The 19,003-nt window shown below is 44.7% G+C and overlaps 1 protein-coding gene across 1 annotated transcript in view; it reads left to right on the top strand.

Moving 5' to 3' along the window:
• The window catches only part of PLCB2 (phospholipase C, beta 2), a 45,730-nt gene extending 27,006 nt beyond the window's left edge, over positions 1 to 18,724 (top strand). Inside the window, exons 15-32 of the mRNA XM_009584981.1 lie at positions 584 to 681; positions 1,432 to 1,528; positions 2,463 to 2,547; positions 2,970 to 3,094; positions 4,148 to 4,302; positions 4,745 to 4,909; positions 6,016 to 6,115; positions 6,388 to 6,492; positions 7,436 to 7,521; positions 7,619 to 7,715; positions 9,409 to 9,462; positions 11,073 to 11,283; positions 11,525 to 11,693; positions 13,403 to 13,479; positions 15,748 to 15,843; positions 16,998 to 17,055; positions 17,736 to 17,822; positions 18,452 to 18,724. Of these exons, the coding sequence (XP_009583276.1) occupies positions 584 to 681; positions 1,432 to 1,528; positions 2,463 to 2,547; positions 2,970 to 3,094; positions 4,148 to 4,302; positions 4,745 to 4,909; positions 6,016 to 6,115; positions 6,388 to 6,492; positions 7,436 to 7,521; positions 7,619 to 7,715; positions 9,409 to 9,462; positions 11,073 to 11,283; positions 11,525 to 11,693; positions 13,403 to 13,479; positions 15,748 to 15,843; positions 16,998 to 17,055; positions 17,736 to 17,822; positions 18,452 to 18,724 (2,138 nt within the window). The remainder of the gene's footprint in view (positions 1 to 583; positions 682 to 1,431; positions 1,529 to 2,462; positions 2,548 to 2,969; positions 3,095 to 4,147; positions 4,303 to 4,744; positions 4,910 to 6,015; positions 6,116 to 6,387; positions 6,493 to 7,435; positions 7,522 to 7,618; positions 7,716 to 9,408; positions 9,463 to 11,072; positions 11,284 to 11,524; positions 11,694 to 13,402; positions 13,480 to 15,747; positions 15,844 to 16,997; positions 17,056 to 17,735; positions 17,823 to 18,451) is intronic.
• The last annotated feature ends 279 nt before the right edge of the window (positions 18,725 to 19,003 follow it).

Below are 19,003 nucleotides of genomic sequence, written 5' to 3'. Positions count from 1 at the left end.
ATTGATACACACTGGCTATTGGTTTGATGGAAGGATGGATAATTTTTTACTGCTTGTAGCTCTCTGATAACCACAAATTCACCATGACCTAGTTCTTCACCCTGAGGTTCTTGAAGGTTTATAGAAACTTCAGCCCCACTCTCCTCCCTTCCTCCAGTCTCAAGGCTGTCACCTCTTGGGCTCAGGGAACCTATGGTAGAACAGTGAATTTTCAGTCCCTGTCATGGTAGGAGCACATGAAGCCATATGAAGACAAGGTGAGCGCCACTACAGAGCACCTAGAAATGGACATTTATTCCCACGAATGTGTGTGACCCTGGTAGAGAAAACAGCATTGTGATTGTCGCTCTTGGGGTATGAGGGAAGCCTGCAGGAGGAATGATTTGGTCTCTTGAGCGTGCTAGTCCAGAGTGTGCTACTTCGTATTTGGATTTGGCTAATAAAATTGTATGATTCTTCCACTTATTGTTCCTGCATGACTTGATTGTGAGTTTTTGCAGAGCTCTCCATTGCTAGCAATCTGCAATGTCTTGTCTCAGTGTGCTACTGATATGTACTACTGATGTGGGCTGTGTGTGCTTAGTCTGGGCAGGTGATGTGGCTGAAGAGGAACCAGAGGAAGAGGATGAACATCTCGGAAACCTGGATGAAGAGGAAATTAAAAAGATGCAGTCAGATGAGGTACTGTCACTGTTGTTTCTGTTCCTTTTCTGTTTTTTTTCTGGCCTCCAGTTTTCTCTGGGGCCTCACCATATTGAATAGAGATGAACCCAAAATGCAAAGGAGAATAAACTGTGCTATAACCAGTCGGGGGCTTTCCTTCCCCCATGCAACATGACTTTTGCAGGAGAAACTGAATAAGAGAAATGATGTTGCAAGCATAGAAAATATGGCAGAAGAGTTATTATTTCTGACTCTGCCTTTGATATTCTGCACAATTTGGAGATAACTCTCTGCCTTCCGGGTGTTTGGAGAGGCTTAGCCTTAGTCTGATAAAAGTTGTTACTGAAACATGAAGTGCTGCTGCTGAAGGGGGAAGGAGGAGATCAGCATTCCCTTGAATAAAAAAAAAACCAAAACCCACATTTTCCATTTCTGTCTCCCTAGCGTCACTTAGAGAGGGGGGAAAACAACGTCCCTGGTTTGTCCCAGACTCCGTGCTTTGAGAGGTTAAAGAGGTCGGGGGCTTCTTGGATACTGACTGATAACTGATATGCCTCAGTTTCAGTTTTTGCCAGGCTACCTAGAAACTCTGCACCCCTGACTACGCTGCCCATGATGTAATTGTAGGACCAGGAAGCCAAAGAAACTGGTGCGCTCTGGTCAGGGCAGCCACCAGAGTTCTTTGATTGTGAAGCCCAGGTGTGTCTTGTTTCATCTCTGGGAAAGGTCTCATCATCTGTCTTCTCTTGGATTTTGTTTTCTGCTCAGGGCACTGCTGGTTTGGAAGTGACAGCGTACGAGGAAATGTCCAGCCTAGTTAATTACATACAGCCTATCAAATTTGACTCCTTTGAAGTTTCTGCCCGTAAGTCAAACTCAGTCCTTTCAGGATCCTGAGTGTTTCCATTCGACCAGTAGTGCTTTCAGATGCTGCTGTGCTCCACCTGCCTTTGTGACTTGCTTTCACCCATTTTCTGTTGTGTTCTCTCTCTCCCACAACATGCGCATGGTCACAAACACTTCCCTTCTGCCCTCCTCCCTGTAGTAAGGAAGTGGTAAGGAGAAGATGGGGAGATGTCAGATACTGCTCCCAGTTGTACGAGTGAGGATGAAAAGAAACAGCCTAGAGGCCAGTGACATCTCTGTGGGCTTGCTTTGCTACTTCTGAGGGCAGGGCTGAGCCCAGCTTTTCCTAATGTATGTGACCGGCCTTCCTCTTCTGTGGTGATTGGACAGAGAAACATCTGAAACACTGAAAATGCATACAATTTCTTTATACACAATAGGTTCTTTTAAACAGTTCTCACATTGGGGCCTAGCTTTGAGTGAGCTGGTTTGATTGATGAAAGAAAGAAAAGAAAAAGAAAAAATAGGGGAGTGAAGAAGGGGAAACTTGACAAAATAACAAACTTTGTGCAAGACTTCGAATATTTGCATTTACTTGGAACTAAAACTCCAGGCAGGAGCTATTCTCTAAATGTCACTGAAATCCAGGAAGAGATGGACAAAATAATTGCCATTTAAGCTTTGTGAGCCAATCCTGTCTGTAATCCATGAAGTTCCTGTCCTGTAGTGCACAACCATTGTCTCCCTGGTAAACATAAATCACCTTTCATGGAGTATTATTCTTCAGTCTCTTTTCAAGGGACCAGAGAAAGGTAAATTGCCTTGATAGAAAACGGTACCTGGTAGAAAGTGGGAGTAACAAGCCAAGTGCTTCTTGGGTCCATCTGTCCCCACACACAGAGTGGGGGCTGAGCATGCCTTTCTTCTTAATGCTTCTTATCTCCTGTTTCTAGAGAAGAACCGGAGTTACGTCATCTCTTCCTTCACGGAGTTGAAGGCTTACGATCTACTAACCAAGTTTCCTGTGCAGTTTGTAGAGTATCCTTTTGGCAACCTTTGTCCAGTGCAGTTGGTTGTATGGAACATGAGAGCTAATCTGAAGCTTGGGTAAGGCTGAGGCATATCCAACTGGCTTCTGGTTTCAGGACCTGGTAAACTCTTCATCAGAGATATAAAGTGTGCAGGTGGGACATGGGATCTTCCAGGGTGGCTTGGGGGCTGTTCACAGAGGTACTTGACAGGATGCATCCTGCTGTAGTGAACACCAAGGCTGCCAGATGCTTGTCCTTAAGTGTAAAGGGTGTGGGAAAGGAGCCTGTTGTTGCCAGGGCCTCTCTTCTTGTCTGGAAGGCTCTGAGCGTTTGGTAGGAGAGCTTGAACAATTTTCATAATCTGTATGTGAGCTAGCCCCAGGGTACACAAGGAGCGCTCCAGACTTGTTTCCAATAGAGCAACTGTAGATACAATAAGCGACAGATGAGCCGGATTTACCCCAAAGGCACCCGGATGGACTCCTCTAATTACATGCCCCAGATGTTCTGGAACGTCGGCTGTCAGATGGTGGCGCTCAACTTCCAGACCATGGGTGAGTGTCACATTGTCCTCCTCCAAGCTTCTGAGTGGTTGAGGCTGTGTGCTTATCTTTACTGTCTCTTCCTTCACTGCTATTTCCTACCATTGCTGTTTCCCTGAATGAGTTTATTCTGTGTGCCTTCTCCCAAAGTGGTGTTCTTCTTTGACTCCATCTCCCACAGACCAAAAGCACTTTTCTAGGCCCAGCACAAACCTGGAACATAGTGTCCGGGATGCTGGTCCTACACACTTGTGTATACACACATACATGGACTTGCTGTCATCCAGTGTCTGGGTACCGGCTCTGGCTGTCCTGTAACGTGATGTCAGACTAAATAATGTGCATGAACGCATCAGAAGCTCCCGCTTCCCCTAAGCTGCCTCCTTTTTTGTGAGGCAGCAGGCAGAGCTCCATCTGGCTACAGGACTGGCCTGTCTATGCTATTATTTCCAGTATTTTGACCTGAACAAGAAAGAAGGGCCTTTTGTTGCTGCAGAAGCAGCATGAGAAGGCGACAAGAAAAGCCTCCAGAGAAAGCTGTTCTTTACCCCTCTTCCTTCCTCAGAGGAGTCTTATGTATAGAGAGTGTAGGAGACTAGCTGTAGGATCAGTAGGAGAAAGAAAGAGTGAGAGATTGGTTATGAAGAGGATATCATACTGAAGACAGGTGCAGAAACCGCAAGACAGTGTTCTCAAGAGAAGTGGCAGAGGAGAAGATGGGACTGAGAGGAGGCTCAAAATGAAAGGGGGAGGAGTAGTGGGGTTCAGACAACTATTTACTTCACACCCCAGAATAGCGGGTACTTCTTAAAGTAGGTTTTAATTTAGTTCTACCCATGACTTATGGTGCAATCATAAGCAAACCACTTACCTTTCTTACAACAGCTGCTGTAATATTTTTCCCTGTAGGGTGCTGAGAGGCTTAATTAGTTTTTGAAATGGCTTTGTGAGCGTTTGGCTAGCAGGGGCTGTAAAAATACAGCATCTTTCAGCTCACTCGTAGCACACAAGCCACCTGATGAGGTCCCACAGAAATTTTTCTCATTGTGTTCCTCTATATCTCAGATGTCCCCATGCAGCAGAACATGGCTCTGTTTGAGTTCAACGGCCAGTGTGGCTATCTGCTCAAGCATGAATTCATGCGGCGTCCAGACAAGCAGTTTGACCCCTTCTCTGTGGACCGCATTGACGTGGTGGTGGCAAGTACCCTGTCTGTCACGGCAAGTACAAACCAGGGTGCTGCTCCTCCCCTGACAGCCAGTTCCTGGCACCACGTATATAACCGGCATCTATGTCCCCTCTATTTATTACCCAGTAGGGTTCTTAGTGGCAAATGAACCCAGAGCGTCCTGTGGGAGAGTGCTACCATGGCAACTCTCAGTCTTTTCACTATTTTAAATTAATCATAATCTCATGAAAATGGAAAATTAGCATCTGCCACACAGAAGCAGCCAAGGCTGTGATGATGGGGAGGGAGGAGGTTGGAGGAAGTGCTGAAGCAAGAAACATGGGTGGAGGTAAAAGAAAAGCCTATTGTGGATTGGAAGCTGCAGCAGAAAAGATGTTTTGGGGTGGGAGAGTGACTTTGGGGTGAAGGTATGGGTGGGTTCTTCTGTTTTATTCCTTTCAGCAGTTGCTAATTATGTTTCTGCTTGTTCCTAGATACTCTCTGGTCAGTTCCTCTCAGACCGCAGTGTGAAGACATACGTGGAAGTAGAGCTGTGTGGGTTGCCAAGGGACACAAAACGCAAATACAGAACCAAACTGACTTCCACTGCCAATTCCATTAACCCTGTATGGAAAGAGGAGGCTTTTGTTTTTGAAAAGGTAATAACATTTGATAGTAATTTAGACAGAGAATCCTTAAAGATCCTGTTGGCCACAAGCACTGCCTCTTGAGAGGTCAGTGACAACAGAATAGACTCCCTTCTGGAGATCGCAGTCAAGTCATGGCTTTAGACACACAAGGAGTTATGTGTTGCTCTCTCAGATAATATCCAACAACAATATCCAAAACAACCCTCCATCTGTATTTCCTTGTACAGACAAGGGGTAGCTGTGAACATTTCTGGAAATAACAGGCATCAAAAGTCTCCCATTTGTGATGCACTTCAGACTGAATTGACTAACCAGCTTTGAAAACTTCAAGCACTAGGAAGCAGAAAGGAACTGAATGTCTGTGGTTAAACTGTAAATGAGAGAAAAACAAACCGGAAAAGTAATGGGACTAGAGGGAGGTTTTCAGTTGTGCCAGAATGCAGAAAGCTGCCCTGTTTGTCCACAAGAATTCCGTGGTCACTAATCCAGCTACACGGTACAGGGAAGTTAAGTCAAAGTAATGTCTGGCCTTTCCGCAGTAAGTTACAAAGGCAAAATACATATTACACCATTCATCTCTGTCAAGCACACTGTGAAATAGCAGGTATTTTCAGCCTACTTGGGATGTGGTAGATAAATATTATCCTTGTTTCAGAAAATGCTTTTCAGGCTTCAGTTCTGACAGAATAATTTTTAGCTCATTTTATGGCAGAAGAAAATGGGGGAGGAGGGAGGCAAGAGCCCTTACGGCAAAGTTACCACGCTTGCTAAATTATCCTCCCAAGTTCATTCCCTTCCCTGGTGAATTGCTTCTTGGAAGCTGTGGTTTGGAGGGTTTGTTGCCCCATTTTTTCTTTAGGTGAACTGCCCTCCTATGATCCTGTGCAGTCTCTCCTCTGAGAAGCCTGTGTTTTGTGGAGTTTCTGTGAATTTAGTTATGTCTGTGATAAACTGTAGCCTTAAATTACAAGATGCAGAAATGGGCAGTGACTTACTTGGAGAGATGGCATTGTTCTGGTGGAAGGAGGAGAGAGTAAAGTTCTACTCAGTGAAGCCGGTATGCTGTTAGGAGTTAGAGGTCAGGACATTGGTGCCTTACTCTGTTTTTTCCTTAGATCATGATGCCTGAGTTGGCGTCTCTCAAAATTGTGGCTTGGGAGGAAGGAGGGAAGTTCATTGGTCATCGTGTCATTCCTGTTATTGCAGTGCACTCAGGTAAATTTTGTGGAAATTCCTTCAGCTTTTGTGCCTTTGAGACCTATCCATTGGAAGCTGTAAAGAAGATATGAACATCTGCATATTTTGCTACTTAATCTCCATTCCTGTTGGCAGTGGAGCCCTCAAATTCATCCTATTATAGCCTTGGCTTAATTCCATAATATGTTCACCATGCCCTTCTGTAAAGAGAGACTTTGTTTTACTGTTGGAGCACACAGACAAGAAGGGACAGATTCTGTTAGCTTACCTCTTCTGCTTTCTGTTTTCAGGCTATCACCATGTTTGTCTCCGCAGTGAAAGTAACATGCCGCTCACCATGCCTTCTTTATTTGTGTACCTGGAAATAAAGGACTACATTCCTGATGCTTGGGCAGGTACTACGCGTTAGAATGCGCATGGGGGGTTGTTCTGGCTTTGTCCAAACTGTGATCCAGAAGCATTTTTCCAGCCTGGTGCTTCCTGCTGTACCCTTAATTCCTTGTCAGGGTGGGACTTGAGCACATGCCAGCATCCTGTCACTCCCTCGCACTGTGACTGTGACTGGTTCCCAGTATGGACCGATGTGCACATACCTGACGTGCCGTGCAGATATAACTCTGTCTCTCTGGTTTGGAATGGGTCGGTCTCTTTACTATTTTTATTCAGTGGCAGGGATAGATTTCCTAGAGTGCAGAGGTGGTAACTATCAGGGACTGACAGCAATAGGGTTTTAGGGAGCACAGGAGTGTTCTTCTTCCCCTTTGAAGTGATCTTCCTTTAAAAAGGGGATGGTCAAACAGTGAGAATCAGGAAAGAAGCCCCACTGGAGGTATTAATGGGAAAACTTTTAACAATCTTGAACAGCATCTGCCACAGAAGTTCTTGTGAATACTTATCATGTTTACTCTCTCTCCCCCTGTGTTCATACAAATGAACCTTATTCATGGGGGAAATCCTGTGAAATTGATGGTTTTAACACATACTCGTGAAAAAGACCAGGTTTATACAGCATTGGACTGGAATTGGAGCAGGGAGCTGTGCAGGTTAGGAAAGTCTTAACCTGGCTTTGGATTTTGGGAACAGTGTGCTCTTTTCAGCTTCATAAAGCTGAAAATGCCCTAAACATCAGTTGTGAGCCATCACCTCAGAAAGGGACTGAGCCGAAGACAGTCCCCTCCCTTTGTGCTGTCAGGGAGAAGCTTGTTATGAGTAGAGAATACAAAATATGCCTTCTCCACATTTCCTGTCCTAGGCCAGAAAGGAAACCAGAAGGCAAGGAAAATCAGAGTACAATGAGTTATTTGATAAGCCGAGCAAAGACCTCCTCTTTGTTTCTAGATCTGACTATTGCCCTCTCCAACCCCATTAAGTTCTTCAGTCTGCAAGACAAGAGATCAATTAAGCTAAAAGACGGCTCGGTGGAGGTAAGTTTTTCCAAATTCTGTCATTGTCTCTAAAACATGTTGCATGGATTCAGCCTGAAATAATAGAGCTTTGATTTACCTCTGATCTTTGTTTTAGAGGCTTGGCACACAGAGGAACTTCCCATCTGCTGAAACGAATGGGATACCAGACTCCACTGGGAAATTCAGCGCTCCTCTTTCTAATGGGCCTGCAGGTAAAGCTACGGATGCGGGATGAGCTAAAAGTAGAAGGGAAAGCCTGTACACTCAAGAGCCTGGAAAGAGACAGTGCTGGAGGGTGAAGATCCTTGGTAATGGGGTCAGAACCTCACAAGTCACCAACTTAAATTCTGATGCTTGTCTTTAATGGCAAAAGTTGTAGGTATCCCCTGACTCTTGGTTTGGAGTGAGTGTGACGTGCGTACTGCTTTTACTCCACAACAGAAAAGTAATCTCGGGTATCTTCGGAGAATACCAGAAAACAAGCTGAAGGCCCAACTGGCATGAACATCGTCTTTCCCCTCCAAGGCAGGGCTAACGTATTGGGTAGTACTGCTGTTTCCTGTGCTATCTTGCACGTAGGCTGAGGGCTCTGATAGAGGACCTCAGCTTTCCAGGTTCAGCACAGAGTTCCCTGGGAGATAACTACATGAAGAGGGAGCCACCGTGCAAGGAAGAAGTGGCCTGTGGCAGAGATGTAGCCTTTCATCTTAAGTGTGAAATTGGAGGTTGGACATTGATTTTGAGCAAAGACATGATAATTCTGGGTATTTCTGAGACAAAGGTTTTAAGATCTGGCTTGGTTTTCTCTGATAATACCTCACTGCTTTTCACCTCTTTGTTGTTCTTTTCAAGGGTCTGTTTCTGTAGATTACTGTTGATTTCTGACATTTTAAGTATGTTTAGATCCCCCTGAAAACTCTTTTATCTTGTGAAACTGCACTTGCAACAAAGTCCAGTTGTATATTTTGGAGCTTTAAAGATTAGTAATTTTATTCATCAGCTCAGATGAACACCAAACTCTTTATAAGATCCATTACAAGTTCAGAGTGAACAGATCCCACATCTGACATTCTGCAAGAGTGGGAATGGAGCACAGTCTTGTGTTTTGACCTCTAGATTAAATGGGGACCCATAACAAAACAAGGACAAAAACTACTTAACTCGGACCAGTCAGATGAGTTGGAAAAAAGTTAGGGATTTGCTTTAATAGAATTCAAAAGACAAAGTCAGCATTTATTACTAGGTTTAAAGAAGCTCTAGCAGAGAAAGATCTTCCTAACAGTGTGTTTGTTCCTTTCATACTGGCACCTTCTTGACCTTACAAAACAAGATAGCCAACAAACCTTAAAGGTGGTGTATTGGTGAAAGTGCCAGAAGGAATGTTCCTCAAACATGCTTCTAATCCAAACTAATTGATAAGAGTAATTGCAGGTTAGGTAAGAACATGTCCCCTACCGTACACTTCTGTTACCTCATTCTGTTCTGTTCTGTTTTATAGTAATTGACAGCTAATCATTATTTCCTTCATGTTAACTGTATCAACGTGATTAGTGTCCTTTCAAATATGGTGGTATCAAAACAATCAGTTTTCTCAAATTTCAGACCAGAACATCCTTCTCACCTAATCAAAACAAGTTTACATGTGCCAAATCATCACTAGCAATATTCAGCTAATACAAAGCAAATGCCCTTTTTCTCTGGCAAGGTGGAGAATCCTGTTCCCTTTCTGCTGTGCTTGTTAACAAAGTTCCCTAGCACTTAAGCATCTCAGCAGCTTAATTAACTCCTTTGTATTCACATCAACATCCTTCATGTGGCCCATGTTCTTGATGAGCTCTCCGCTGTCCGTTTTCAACCCAAAGATTCAAGATAGAACATAAACAGGAACCTCTTTTGTGATTTCAGGAGCCGCGGCATTCGCCAAGGACGAAAATGTGATAGAAGTGATGCAGATTGCAGGTAAGTCCTCTCGTGCTGTTCACGTGGGCTGAGGCCCTGTCCGTCATCTTACATTCCCTCTCTGCCCAATTTCTGACTGGGATAGAGATGAAGCCTGTTTTGCAAATTAAAAAAGACCTGACCCAACCCTACCTGTTGTAGCCAGCACTAAAGACAAACCACATGAATCTTTGGGCTCGGGGGCCCGATTTCCCTGCCTGTGGCACTATTTGCCCATTTTGACAACTGCCATGGTGTGTGGCGAGCTCTCAGACTGGGACTGAGCTCACGGCAGGTCTCAAGGAGAAAAGAGGCTTGAAGTTGCCATGGTCTGTGCCTTACAAAAGCTGGGCCACTGTCATCTGCAGAGGTAGGTCAGAAGAGCTTTGGATTGCTCCAGCTTTAGCCCTCTGAGGCCACTGGCTGCAGCAACCTGCAGCAAGTCAACTTCATAGCAGGGATATATATGCAGGGATATAGCATATATATAGGAGGCTGGAGCTGTCACGAGTTCTGCTCTGGCCAGATTCGACAGTTCCGTGACCCTGACTTGAACCAGAGGTAATGTGGCCGCAGGGAGTCTTCAGCACCCTCTGTAATAATGTATTGTTCACCTGCTTTTCTGTGTTTTAATGCAGTGTGATACAAATCAATACAAACCACTAATAACCAGTGTGCCTAATTATGCCAAAAAACTGAACTGAAGGCACAAGAGTAAACCTGTTGCACTCAGGATATGTTGCCAAATAAGTTTTGTTTTTAAAAGTTATTCCTGAAGAAAAATGTTCCCATGGACAGAGCTATGATTACATTAAATACGTACTCTGGTAAAAGGCATCACATAATATGGAAGCATAGTGGGCTCTGATTTGAGAGTCTAGACTTGTTGACTGAGAGACTTGCATTTAAGCTGTAACCTTGAGTTTCCTCAATACGAGCCTCTTAGAAGGAGTTGACCCTGCACAGCACAGCTTTGTGTTGCAGACACACCCACAAGTTCTGTTAATTTTTACACATTCCAAGCTAAAAAAAAGAAGTTACTTCCCCTGAGAAGATAACTCCCTGTGGCCTTTCTGCCACACATAACCACATCTGACTGACTTGCTACTGCCAGATAACAAGTTCTCCAACAGTTCACACGCATCCTTCCCCTCCCATTTTCATCTGCCTCAAAAGCCCTTTCGTTTATTCCTCACAACTGAAGAAATGCCAGGCATTAAAACTGGAAGGGATGAAAGCACCTGTCATTGTAACTCAGTTTTGCAAAAAAAATCAGTAATGAAATAACAAAGCTTTTCCCTTATAATGAGAGCTGCCAACTAGCTTAACAACTCTGCTGTCTTTGGGATACTTAGGATTGTGGAAAAGGGTGCAAGGCACAAGACAGACAGACTGGCACATCAACCACCAATGTGTTTCTCTGGCCAAAATACCAAAAGGCAGCAATTCTTCTGACCATCCCCGTGCACGCATCCACCAGATGGTGAACTGAGCTGCATGAATGCTGAAAAGAGGGAGGAAAAGCTGAATGAAGGCAGTGCTGAAAAAACTTGTCTGACCTCAAAAGGCATCACAGCAGGTTGAGAAATGCTGGGTGAGAGAAAACAGCCTCTCTTTATTTTGTATTTTAGAGCCTCAGACAGCCAGCCTGGCAGAACTGCAGCAGATGAAGCTCTTTCTGAAGCTGCTGAAGAAGCAGGAGAAGGAACTGAGGGAGCTGGAGCGGAAAGGAAATAAACGGAGGGAGGAGCTGCTGCAGAAATATTCTGTACTCTTTTCGGAGCCTGTCTGCTATGGAGGCAAGAAAAGGATGATACAGAGTAGGAAAACCCAGAAGAAGAGGTAAATACAGCACAGGGTCTCCAGCAGGGCCTGGCCCCTGGGTCACCTTCCCAAACCAAAGCAGAGGGATCCCTAGGAGAAACACAGGCTCCCCTTCTCTGAAGGAAGCGTGGAGTCGTGCGGGGGTCCACATCTCCCTGGGTTTATGGAGCATCAGATGTTCCCACTGAGGGGTGGGTAGGAAGGTCAGGATTGTGTCGGCATCTCTAGAAGCAGCAGAGCTGCTGTATCTGTTCTGCAGGAGTTTGGCAACAGGTGATGTTGGTACATGTGCAAATCCTGTAGAAATGGCAGAAAGCATTGATAGCCGAGCTTTGGAACTGAGAGAGAGGCTGGAGATGGACCTCATCCAACTGGGGGAGGAACACCATGATGGGATTCGAAGAAAGAAAGAGCAGCACGCCACAGAGGTAAGGACTGCAAGTGTCAACAGAAAATGTAGCCTAGGAGAGCCCCTACAAGGACAGCCTGAAAAACCAAGTTCTTCACTAAACTGTGAGCTTGGAAATGTGGTCACAGAGCAGAAAACACCCCTCAGAGCAATTGTCAGGTCCATGCAAGGTAATTGAGAATGTAGACAGTGATGCTTATTTGTTAGAAGCTATAAAAATCCAGCAGAAACATTTTTAAAGCTCTGCACTTGGAAAAAAATTGAGAAGCAGTGCCCTGGAGCACATCAGGCTCCATCTGCTTAAACTCTTCTGATAGCTTGGCTTGGGGTTAACGTGGCATTTATTGGCTTCATACGCTGCCAGGTGCCAACTCTCTAGGAGCATGGGTACATGAGGCTGTACCACACTTCTCATGGCTCCCTGCTTGATTCTGTACCGTCAGAGCTAGGATGACACACAGGTATGTTGAAGCCCTGCAGGTTCACCAGTGGCAACTATCAAAGCATTACAGATGTGCCGTAGGGGCAACCATGCTCACCGCTGTCATTCAACCAGGACAGATGATGCGTGGGAACAGAGCAGCCATTGCCGCATCTGTGCTAATAAAATGAAAGCCTAGGGAGGGGCAGTAATCCTGGGACCACCCCTTAGCACTGACAGCAGGGCTGGATATCATTCCTCTTGAAATCTGGAAAGTGTTTTGCTGTTTGACTTAGTAGAAGTCAAAGTGTCCACGTAAGATGTCACCAGAGTCCTACAAGTGCATCAGTTTCCCACACCTTCAGATGCCCCCCCTTAAGCAAACGCCAGCAAGAGACACGGTAATGCCTGGAGACAAAGTGCAGTCCACAAGATGATGATGATAAATATGGCATATGCCATCTGTTCCAATGAAAGGGGCATGATTCCAGGATTCGGAGGCCTTTTCCTATCATTATTTTCCAAAGGCGATTGCATCATATGTCTTAAATCTTAGGTTCCCTAGTGCACTTAGGCTTGACAACACCTTGCAAGCTGTCTACAAGCCTGGCTGGTTTAGCCTATACCAACCCTGCAGGGAAAAAGAAAACCTGCCTCTTGAGAACTAGCTTACCTGGAAATCGTGCTTATCACCAGAGAGAGAAGCCAAAGGAATAAAACATCCTTGTCTCACAACTCTGTCAAAGTCTGTGAGATATAGTGGGCAAAGCTACAAAAAGGAAATAAAAACCTTGAGTTCTCACTGCACAGCACGTAGCCCAGCAGCCAGGTTTTTTCCTTTCAGGCTGTCTCTTAGCAGGCAGCAGTGCAGCAGGTCTCACTGCGCTGACACTGACTCTGCCAGGAGTTTCCACAGAAGGCCCATCCTCTTGCTAGCCTTTGTTGTTTAGAAGGTAAGCTCTACAGCTGTTTCCCACCTACCCACAAGTACAGTGAATCTGTTGCTGCCTCCTGCACAAAGAGATAGGAAGCTGTCCATAAAGATAACCTAGAGGTGAGTGACCTGGCTCACAGAGTAGCCGTCGGAGCCTTGGTGGAGTTAGTCCACTAGCACGATGCAATCTGTGTGCACATCGGAACTCGCTGTTGTGGCGCATGGGCTTGCACAAAGCCACCTGGATTAGCTGGCCCCTGGAATTCAGCGTGTGGAGGGATAAAGCTGAATCTGGTGGTAATTAAATACAGATGGTGTGCTATGTCTCATTTTGGTTTGTTTGGTTTTGTTCTTGTTTTCATCCCTTGAACAGCAAGTTACCAAGATAATAGAGCTAGCCAGAGAGAAGCAGACAGCTGAGCTGAAGGCACTGAAGGAGTCATCAGAAAGGTAAACTTAGTATTTGAATAACGAAGTAATAATGCATAGCTCTTATCTGGGGTAGGATTTTCTGCTAGATCTCAAAGCACTGTACTACAGACAGTGAGTGAATACAGGGGAAGAGAAGCATTTCTTTTACTTTGGTGAGAAACTGAGGCACAGCGATGTGACACAGGGTCTCACACAGTTACACAGTGGCAGTGGTGGGAAGACAGCTCTTGTCTTGTGATCTCTATAACAGTGTTCCTGCCACGAGGCACCAAACAGGGTACTAGCGTTCAAGCTGCAGTGAGTAGCCTTGACTGACTAATTCAGAAAGATAGGAAATAAGGCTGCTGGTCGCTGGATGTCATCTCTATCTGCTGTAGTCAGTACATCACATATAATCCCTTCCAGGGACTGATCAGCTCAGTCTTCTAAGTGAATTGAGCATCTTGGCTCCAGTACTTAAATAAACTGGCAGAATCAATTCACCAATTTCTAGCCAGGCATTTATCCATTTGTTCTTGCGATAACTGTCCTGAAGCTAAAATCCTCACTCATTCCTCCTTCCCGTTAAATCCTCTCTCAGCCTTTAGTTGCTAAGTCAGGCAAAACTTCCTTTTTTCATGTCCTCCATCAAGACAGATTCTCTGTTTCTCTCAGCTATTCAGCATATTCAGACAAGACTAAGAAAAACAGGTCGAGTAGCTAGGTAATGGTTTGCTACAATACGGTGTCATTTAGTACAGTCACATCTACAGCTGGCTCTGAGGAGCTCCAGAAAGATTTAAAGATCTTGAGCAACAGGCAATAAAATGGCAGTTAAATTCAGTATGAATAAATACAAAATAATGTGAATGGAAAAAAACCTAACCATAGCTCAAGTGTACACAGGGGTGAGCTATTGTCAGTCAGGAAAGAGATCTTCAGCTGCTGTGGATACTTCTCTCAAACAGCTCATCATTCACAGCTCTGCAGTGGCCACAGTGGCAAATAGAATTTTTGGAATTGTATGGGGAAAAAAAGATTCAAAGTCAGCATTATGCCACTAGATCTATCTCCATAGTGCAGTCACCTTTTCAGTGTGCCATCTTGAACAAAAAGCTTTGAAAGAGCAAGAAGGGGGTGGCAAGGATAGTCAGCAGTGAGGAGTAATTTCTGCACAAAAAGAAATTAAATAGGACTCAGCTTGGAGAACAGATGATTGAGGGGGATGTGACAGAAGTATGTAAAATCATGAATGGTATGGAGAAGAAGAATAGGGAAGTGGTTACTCACTGTTTCTCATAAGAGAAGAAATGTGGAGCACCCAGTGAAGTTCTCAGGGAGAATTTGTGTCACACAGCATATAAATTGAATTCTTTTCCTCTCAGAGCAAGCAGCTATGAAGTCCAAAAGTAGAGCTAAACTCCAAGGTATGAGGGACGTTCATGGGAGATAAATGCTTAGAAGCTGGAGGACAGACTGGAAACTGGGAAGGTGGAGGAGGGAAAAATTACCCTACACTTGTTCTCTTACATTTCTCTTAATCATATGCTCCTTCCACTGTTGGAGGCAGGCCACCAGACTGATGGGCCACAATCCGATGGCCATTCTTATGTCCCCCTTAGCAGCTGTCCTGTTGTAATCATTTTGCACATGGATGGCCAAGATGAGGTACTAGTGGTGTATCAGTGGCCTCTTATGCCCTGATGCATCTTCCTCCATCTATCTTGTCACATTCTCTGGCCTGCAGTTAGCATTTTTCATGGCCATATATGCCTCAGTCAGGGGCACAGATCTTAGGTTTTCCAGGTTTTGTTCTTTTCATCTTTCCTACTGGTTGATCAAATGCCTTTTAAGTGTTTATGGTTTCTGCTTTGCAAGTCACATCCCATAGTTTATGTGCCTTTCTGCTTGCTTCAGGTCTTCTTTTTAGGTCTGCTATACAGACATGTAGTTCCTTCTTTCCTTTTTTTCCCTTCTTTTTTTTCTTTTTTTTTTTAAATTTAGCAAGGTAAGTACTTTCAGCAAGTCTCCTGCTGCTCGAGAGGAACGCAATGTAGATATACAATACAACCTAATTATATAACATGTGTTTTCTCCTGTCCCTTTGTTATGACTCCCTTTAAAAAAAAAAAGAAAAAGTTACAGGACTTAAAATATTCTTAAGACTTAGGGCTTTCTGTTGCACAATCACTCAAACTTTGCTTTTCTGGACAGTAGAGCACTCTAGAGAGCAAATGCAGAGGGCTGCTTCAGTCTATGGGGCTTGTAATCAGTCCTGTCTCTCACAGCACTCTTTTCTCTCCACAGCAATATCAAAGACATTAAGAAGAAGCTGGAGGCAAAGAGAGTGGACCGAATCCAAACCATGATGAGGAATACTAGTGACAAGGCTGCTCAGGAGAGGTACTGGGGTAGATGATACTGGGCTTTGTCTATGCAGACACCAGCTGTCCTGCTCCAGGAAGGGAACAGCACTACACCACAGTCTGTTACCAACAGGGAACCTTTTTAAAGCAGCCAAACATGTAGTGGCAGGGCTCTAGGGGTCAGGGAAGGTGTGCTGGCCTGCCCTCGCTCCTGGCTTAGCATTTTTTCTGCATTGCATTCCAGTACACAGGCATATAGGCAGTGAAGCCAAACATCTGCTCCCTAGCTGTAGTGATAACGTCATTCCTGCAGTCACTGCTGACAGTGACTTCCGGAGTTTTCTCCGTAGGCTTAATTTTTTTTGTATAAGGCAGTCAGCAAGATTGGTTTCACTTACTGGACTTCTGAATAGCCTGAGAGGATTAGTGCCTTAGAAATGCCCCCTGCCCTGCCGCAGGGAGTAGGAGCTCATATGGAAGTGCAGGGGGAAGTCATTACAGATGGAGAAATCGTACCTGGAAGACAAGCCTCCCATGCACTGGTCTCTTTGGGTCTCTTACGAGACATGTAAGCTTCTTGCTGACATGACGACACACCTTCCAGTCACCAGCTGATGCGTAAGAGCACTTCCAAATGCTTCCTGCCTACCCTCATGCCTTGGTGAGTATTTATCTCCCCTAGTATCAAAGGTCTTCCCCAGCCTCTCTAGACTCTGTATGTAATCGGTTTCAGCAGCCACCTCAGGTAAGAGGTTGTGTTTAGGCATATAATGGCTGCAGCCTTCCTTCCCATTTCTTGTTATAAAAATAATACTCTGCTATTGAACCTGTGTATTCAAGTACTGCATGATATGAATCAGTTGTAAGAGCTTCACGTATTCAAGGGTACAGAAAAGGGTACGCTACCTCCTTTGCTTCTGGCTCATAGCAAGGTGCTTTAAGGTCTGTTAAACTGAAAAAAATAGAATTTTGCATCCAATTATTTGGCTTATGTCTCAGTCAAATTTGAATGATGTTTTATTTGCTTTTCCTAAAATTACAGCAAGCCCTCAATGTGGGAGGACACTATGAGAGTAACACACCTGTCTTTCTGTGTGGGCACTAGCAGTCCTGTCTTACTGTGTGGCACTTTATCAGAATTGATGAACAGGTTTTATATAAAGATAACAGATGGATTTCCTTTCTTTAAAGGTTGAAGAAAGAAATTAATAACTCTCACATTCAGGAAGTGGTGCAAACAATCAAACTGGTAAGTCCTCCTGTGACAGTCTGCCACAGCATCTGTTTTCTGCAAAGTGGGGGTGTCTCATACACACCATCAGCATGTCGCACAGACAGAGTGTGAGTTCTCTGAGACATTTAAATCCCGTTAAATTGCTACTGCGCTGCGGGCTCTGAGCGTGTAATTCAGACAGCCAAAGTGCAGCTGAAGACAGCTACTAAAATCTCTTACCCTTGCTAAAATCCCACAGGTCCATAAGGGTCTAGTCGGTCCTCCCACCTGCTCAGAGATGCAGTGCAACAGAGCTGTCCAGGATATCTTGCATTTCTAATTCAGGGATTTTTTTGAAGCACAACTAACGAGCAGTGTAACCCCACATCTATTTAATAATGTGCAAAATTTTGCAGAAGGGGAGAAGACCCTAAGGATCTCATCTTTGCCCTTCAGAGACCCATCCCCTTGTTGAGCAGACCCCGTGTGCATGCGCGCACACTCTCGCAATGCTTCCCTAGTGCAGGAGTGCAGAGTCTGGAGTACTACACAAATAACTCAGAGCCAGCAGAAATTGTTCAGAATTGGGAATGAGTGAGATACTGCAGCATGTGCTCTGTAACTCTGTGTCTTGCTGTTATAAACTTGGGATGGCTAAAGCATTTGTTTATGAAAACTTAAAATTTGAGGGTTTTTTTTATTTGTTCTTTTTAAAGGTGACAGAGAAGACAGCCAGGTATCAGCAGAAACTGGAAGAGAAGCAGGCAGATAATCTGAGAACAATCAAGGAGAAAGAAAGCCAGGTAAAGGCAACAATGAAGCTCAGGGTCAATGCTGTACTCAGTACCGTAAACCCAAAATACTAGAGGGGATCAGTCTTCCTTGCGCATTCTTTAATTAATGCTACACTCATCCTCCACACACACACTTCAGCTGCCCGCTCCTCAGTATGCTGAGAAAATGAATGACTTAGAAGGTGGTTCTACAGGAGCCTACACAGATCTAAGTCAGAGGTGCTGCACTCCTACGCTCCCTCTGCCAGCACTAGCATTCATCCGACAATACAAAACCCCCTAAATTTAAAGTGTGATGGAAGTGCATCTTTAGAAGAGATGAGTCTCATCCCTGAGCTCCTCAAACTCTCAAAACACACAAAATGCATTCATGCTCTTTCAGGGTTGATGTGCAGTGAACATGCAGTCTCAATTCATCAAACTGTGGTGCAAATCAGAATAAGGTAAATCAGCAATCCTCCCCGCTTTCATCTTCAGGGAATCCAAAGATTGCCTGGGGGATGGAGACAAATCATTCAATATAGGGTTGAGACCAAAATTATGAAGTGCTAACATCTCATCATATTGGTCTCTCTCAGAGCAGGTTTTTGTACCATTCTCAGCCTGTTTGGAGAATGATTTGAGGTCTCTGCTTGCAGCTCCAGCAGGAGGCACTGGCAGAGTATGAGGAGAAATTGAAAAGTCTGAATATGGAGGTGCAGGAGATGGTGAAGAACTATGCAAAAGCAGGCTTTCCTGGAAAGCCAGAGACTCAGAAGGAAGCAGTTCCAAGAATTCCTGAGGGAGAACAAGGCTCTACAGAACAACTGGAAGAAAAGATCCCTGCGGCAGAGGTGTCAAGGCTTACAATAGCCATGCGTGAGCCCCCAGGAGCTGGAACAGATGTCGAGATTGAAGAAAGCATATTGTGAGAGATGCTTCCCTTACTTACCGTTCCACTTCAGGAAGGTTTATGGAGGTATATAGTGAAGTTAAAGACCAGTTTGACAAACTACTATCCGTTTCCACTCTGGGGAACTCCTGAAATCCTTCAGGAATTCACTACTTCATTATCCTAGATATTGGAAGTAGTCTGAAGAGATCACCCTTCAGAGAGTGCTTCACTCTCTGTCTTCCACAGCTTGGCACTAAGGTATTTAAGCAGCGTGAAAGGGCCTGTTGCTGAAGACAAGCCAGTTGTTGGCATTCAC

The sequence above is a fragment of the Fulmarus glacialis genome, unplaced genomic scaffold (genome assembly GCF_000690835.1).
Source record: "Fulmarus glacialis isolate BGI_N327 unplaced genomic scaffold, ASM69083v1 scaffold9569, whole genome shotgun sequence".
NCBI classification, from domain to species: domain Eukaryota; kingdom Metazoa; phylum Chordata; class Aves; order Procellariiformes; family Procellariidae; genus Fulmarus; species Fulmarus glacialis.
This window is presented reverse-complemented; position numbering and strand designations above follow the sequence as displayed.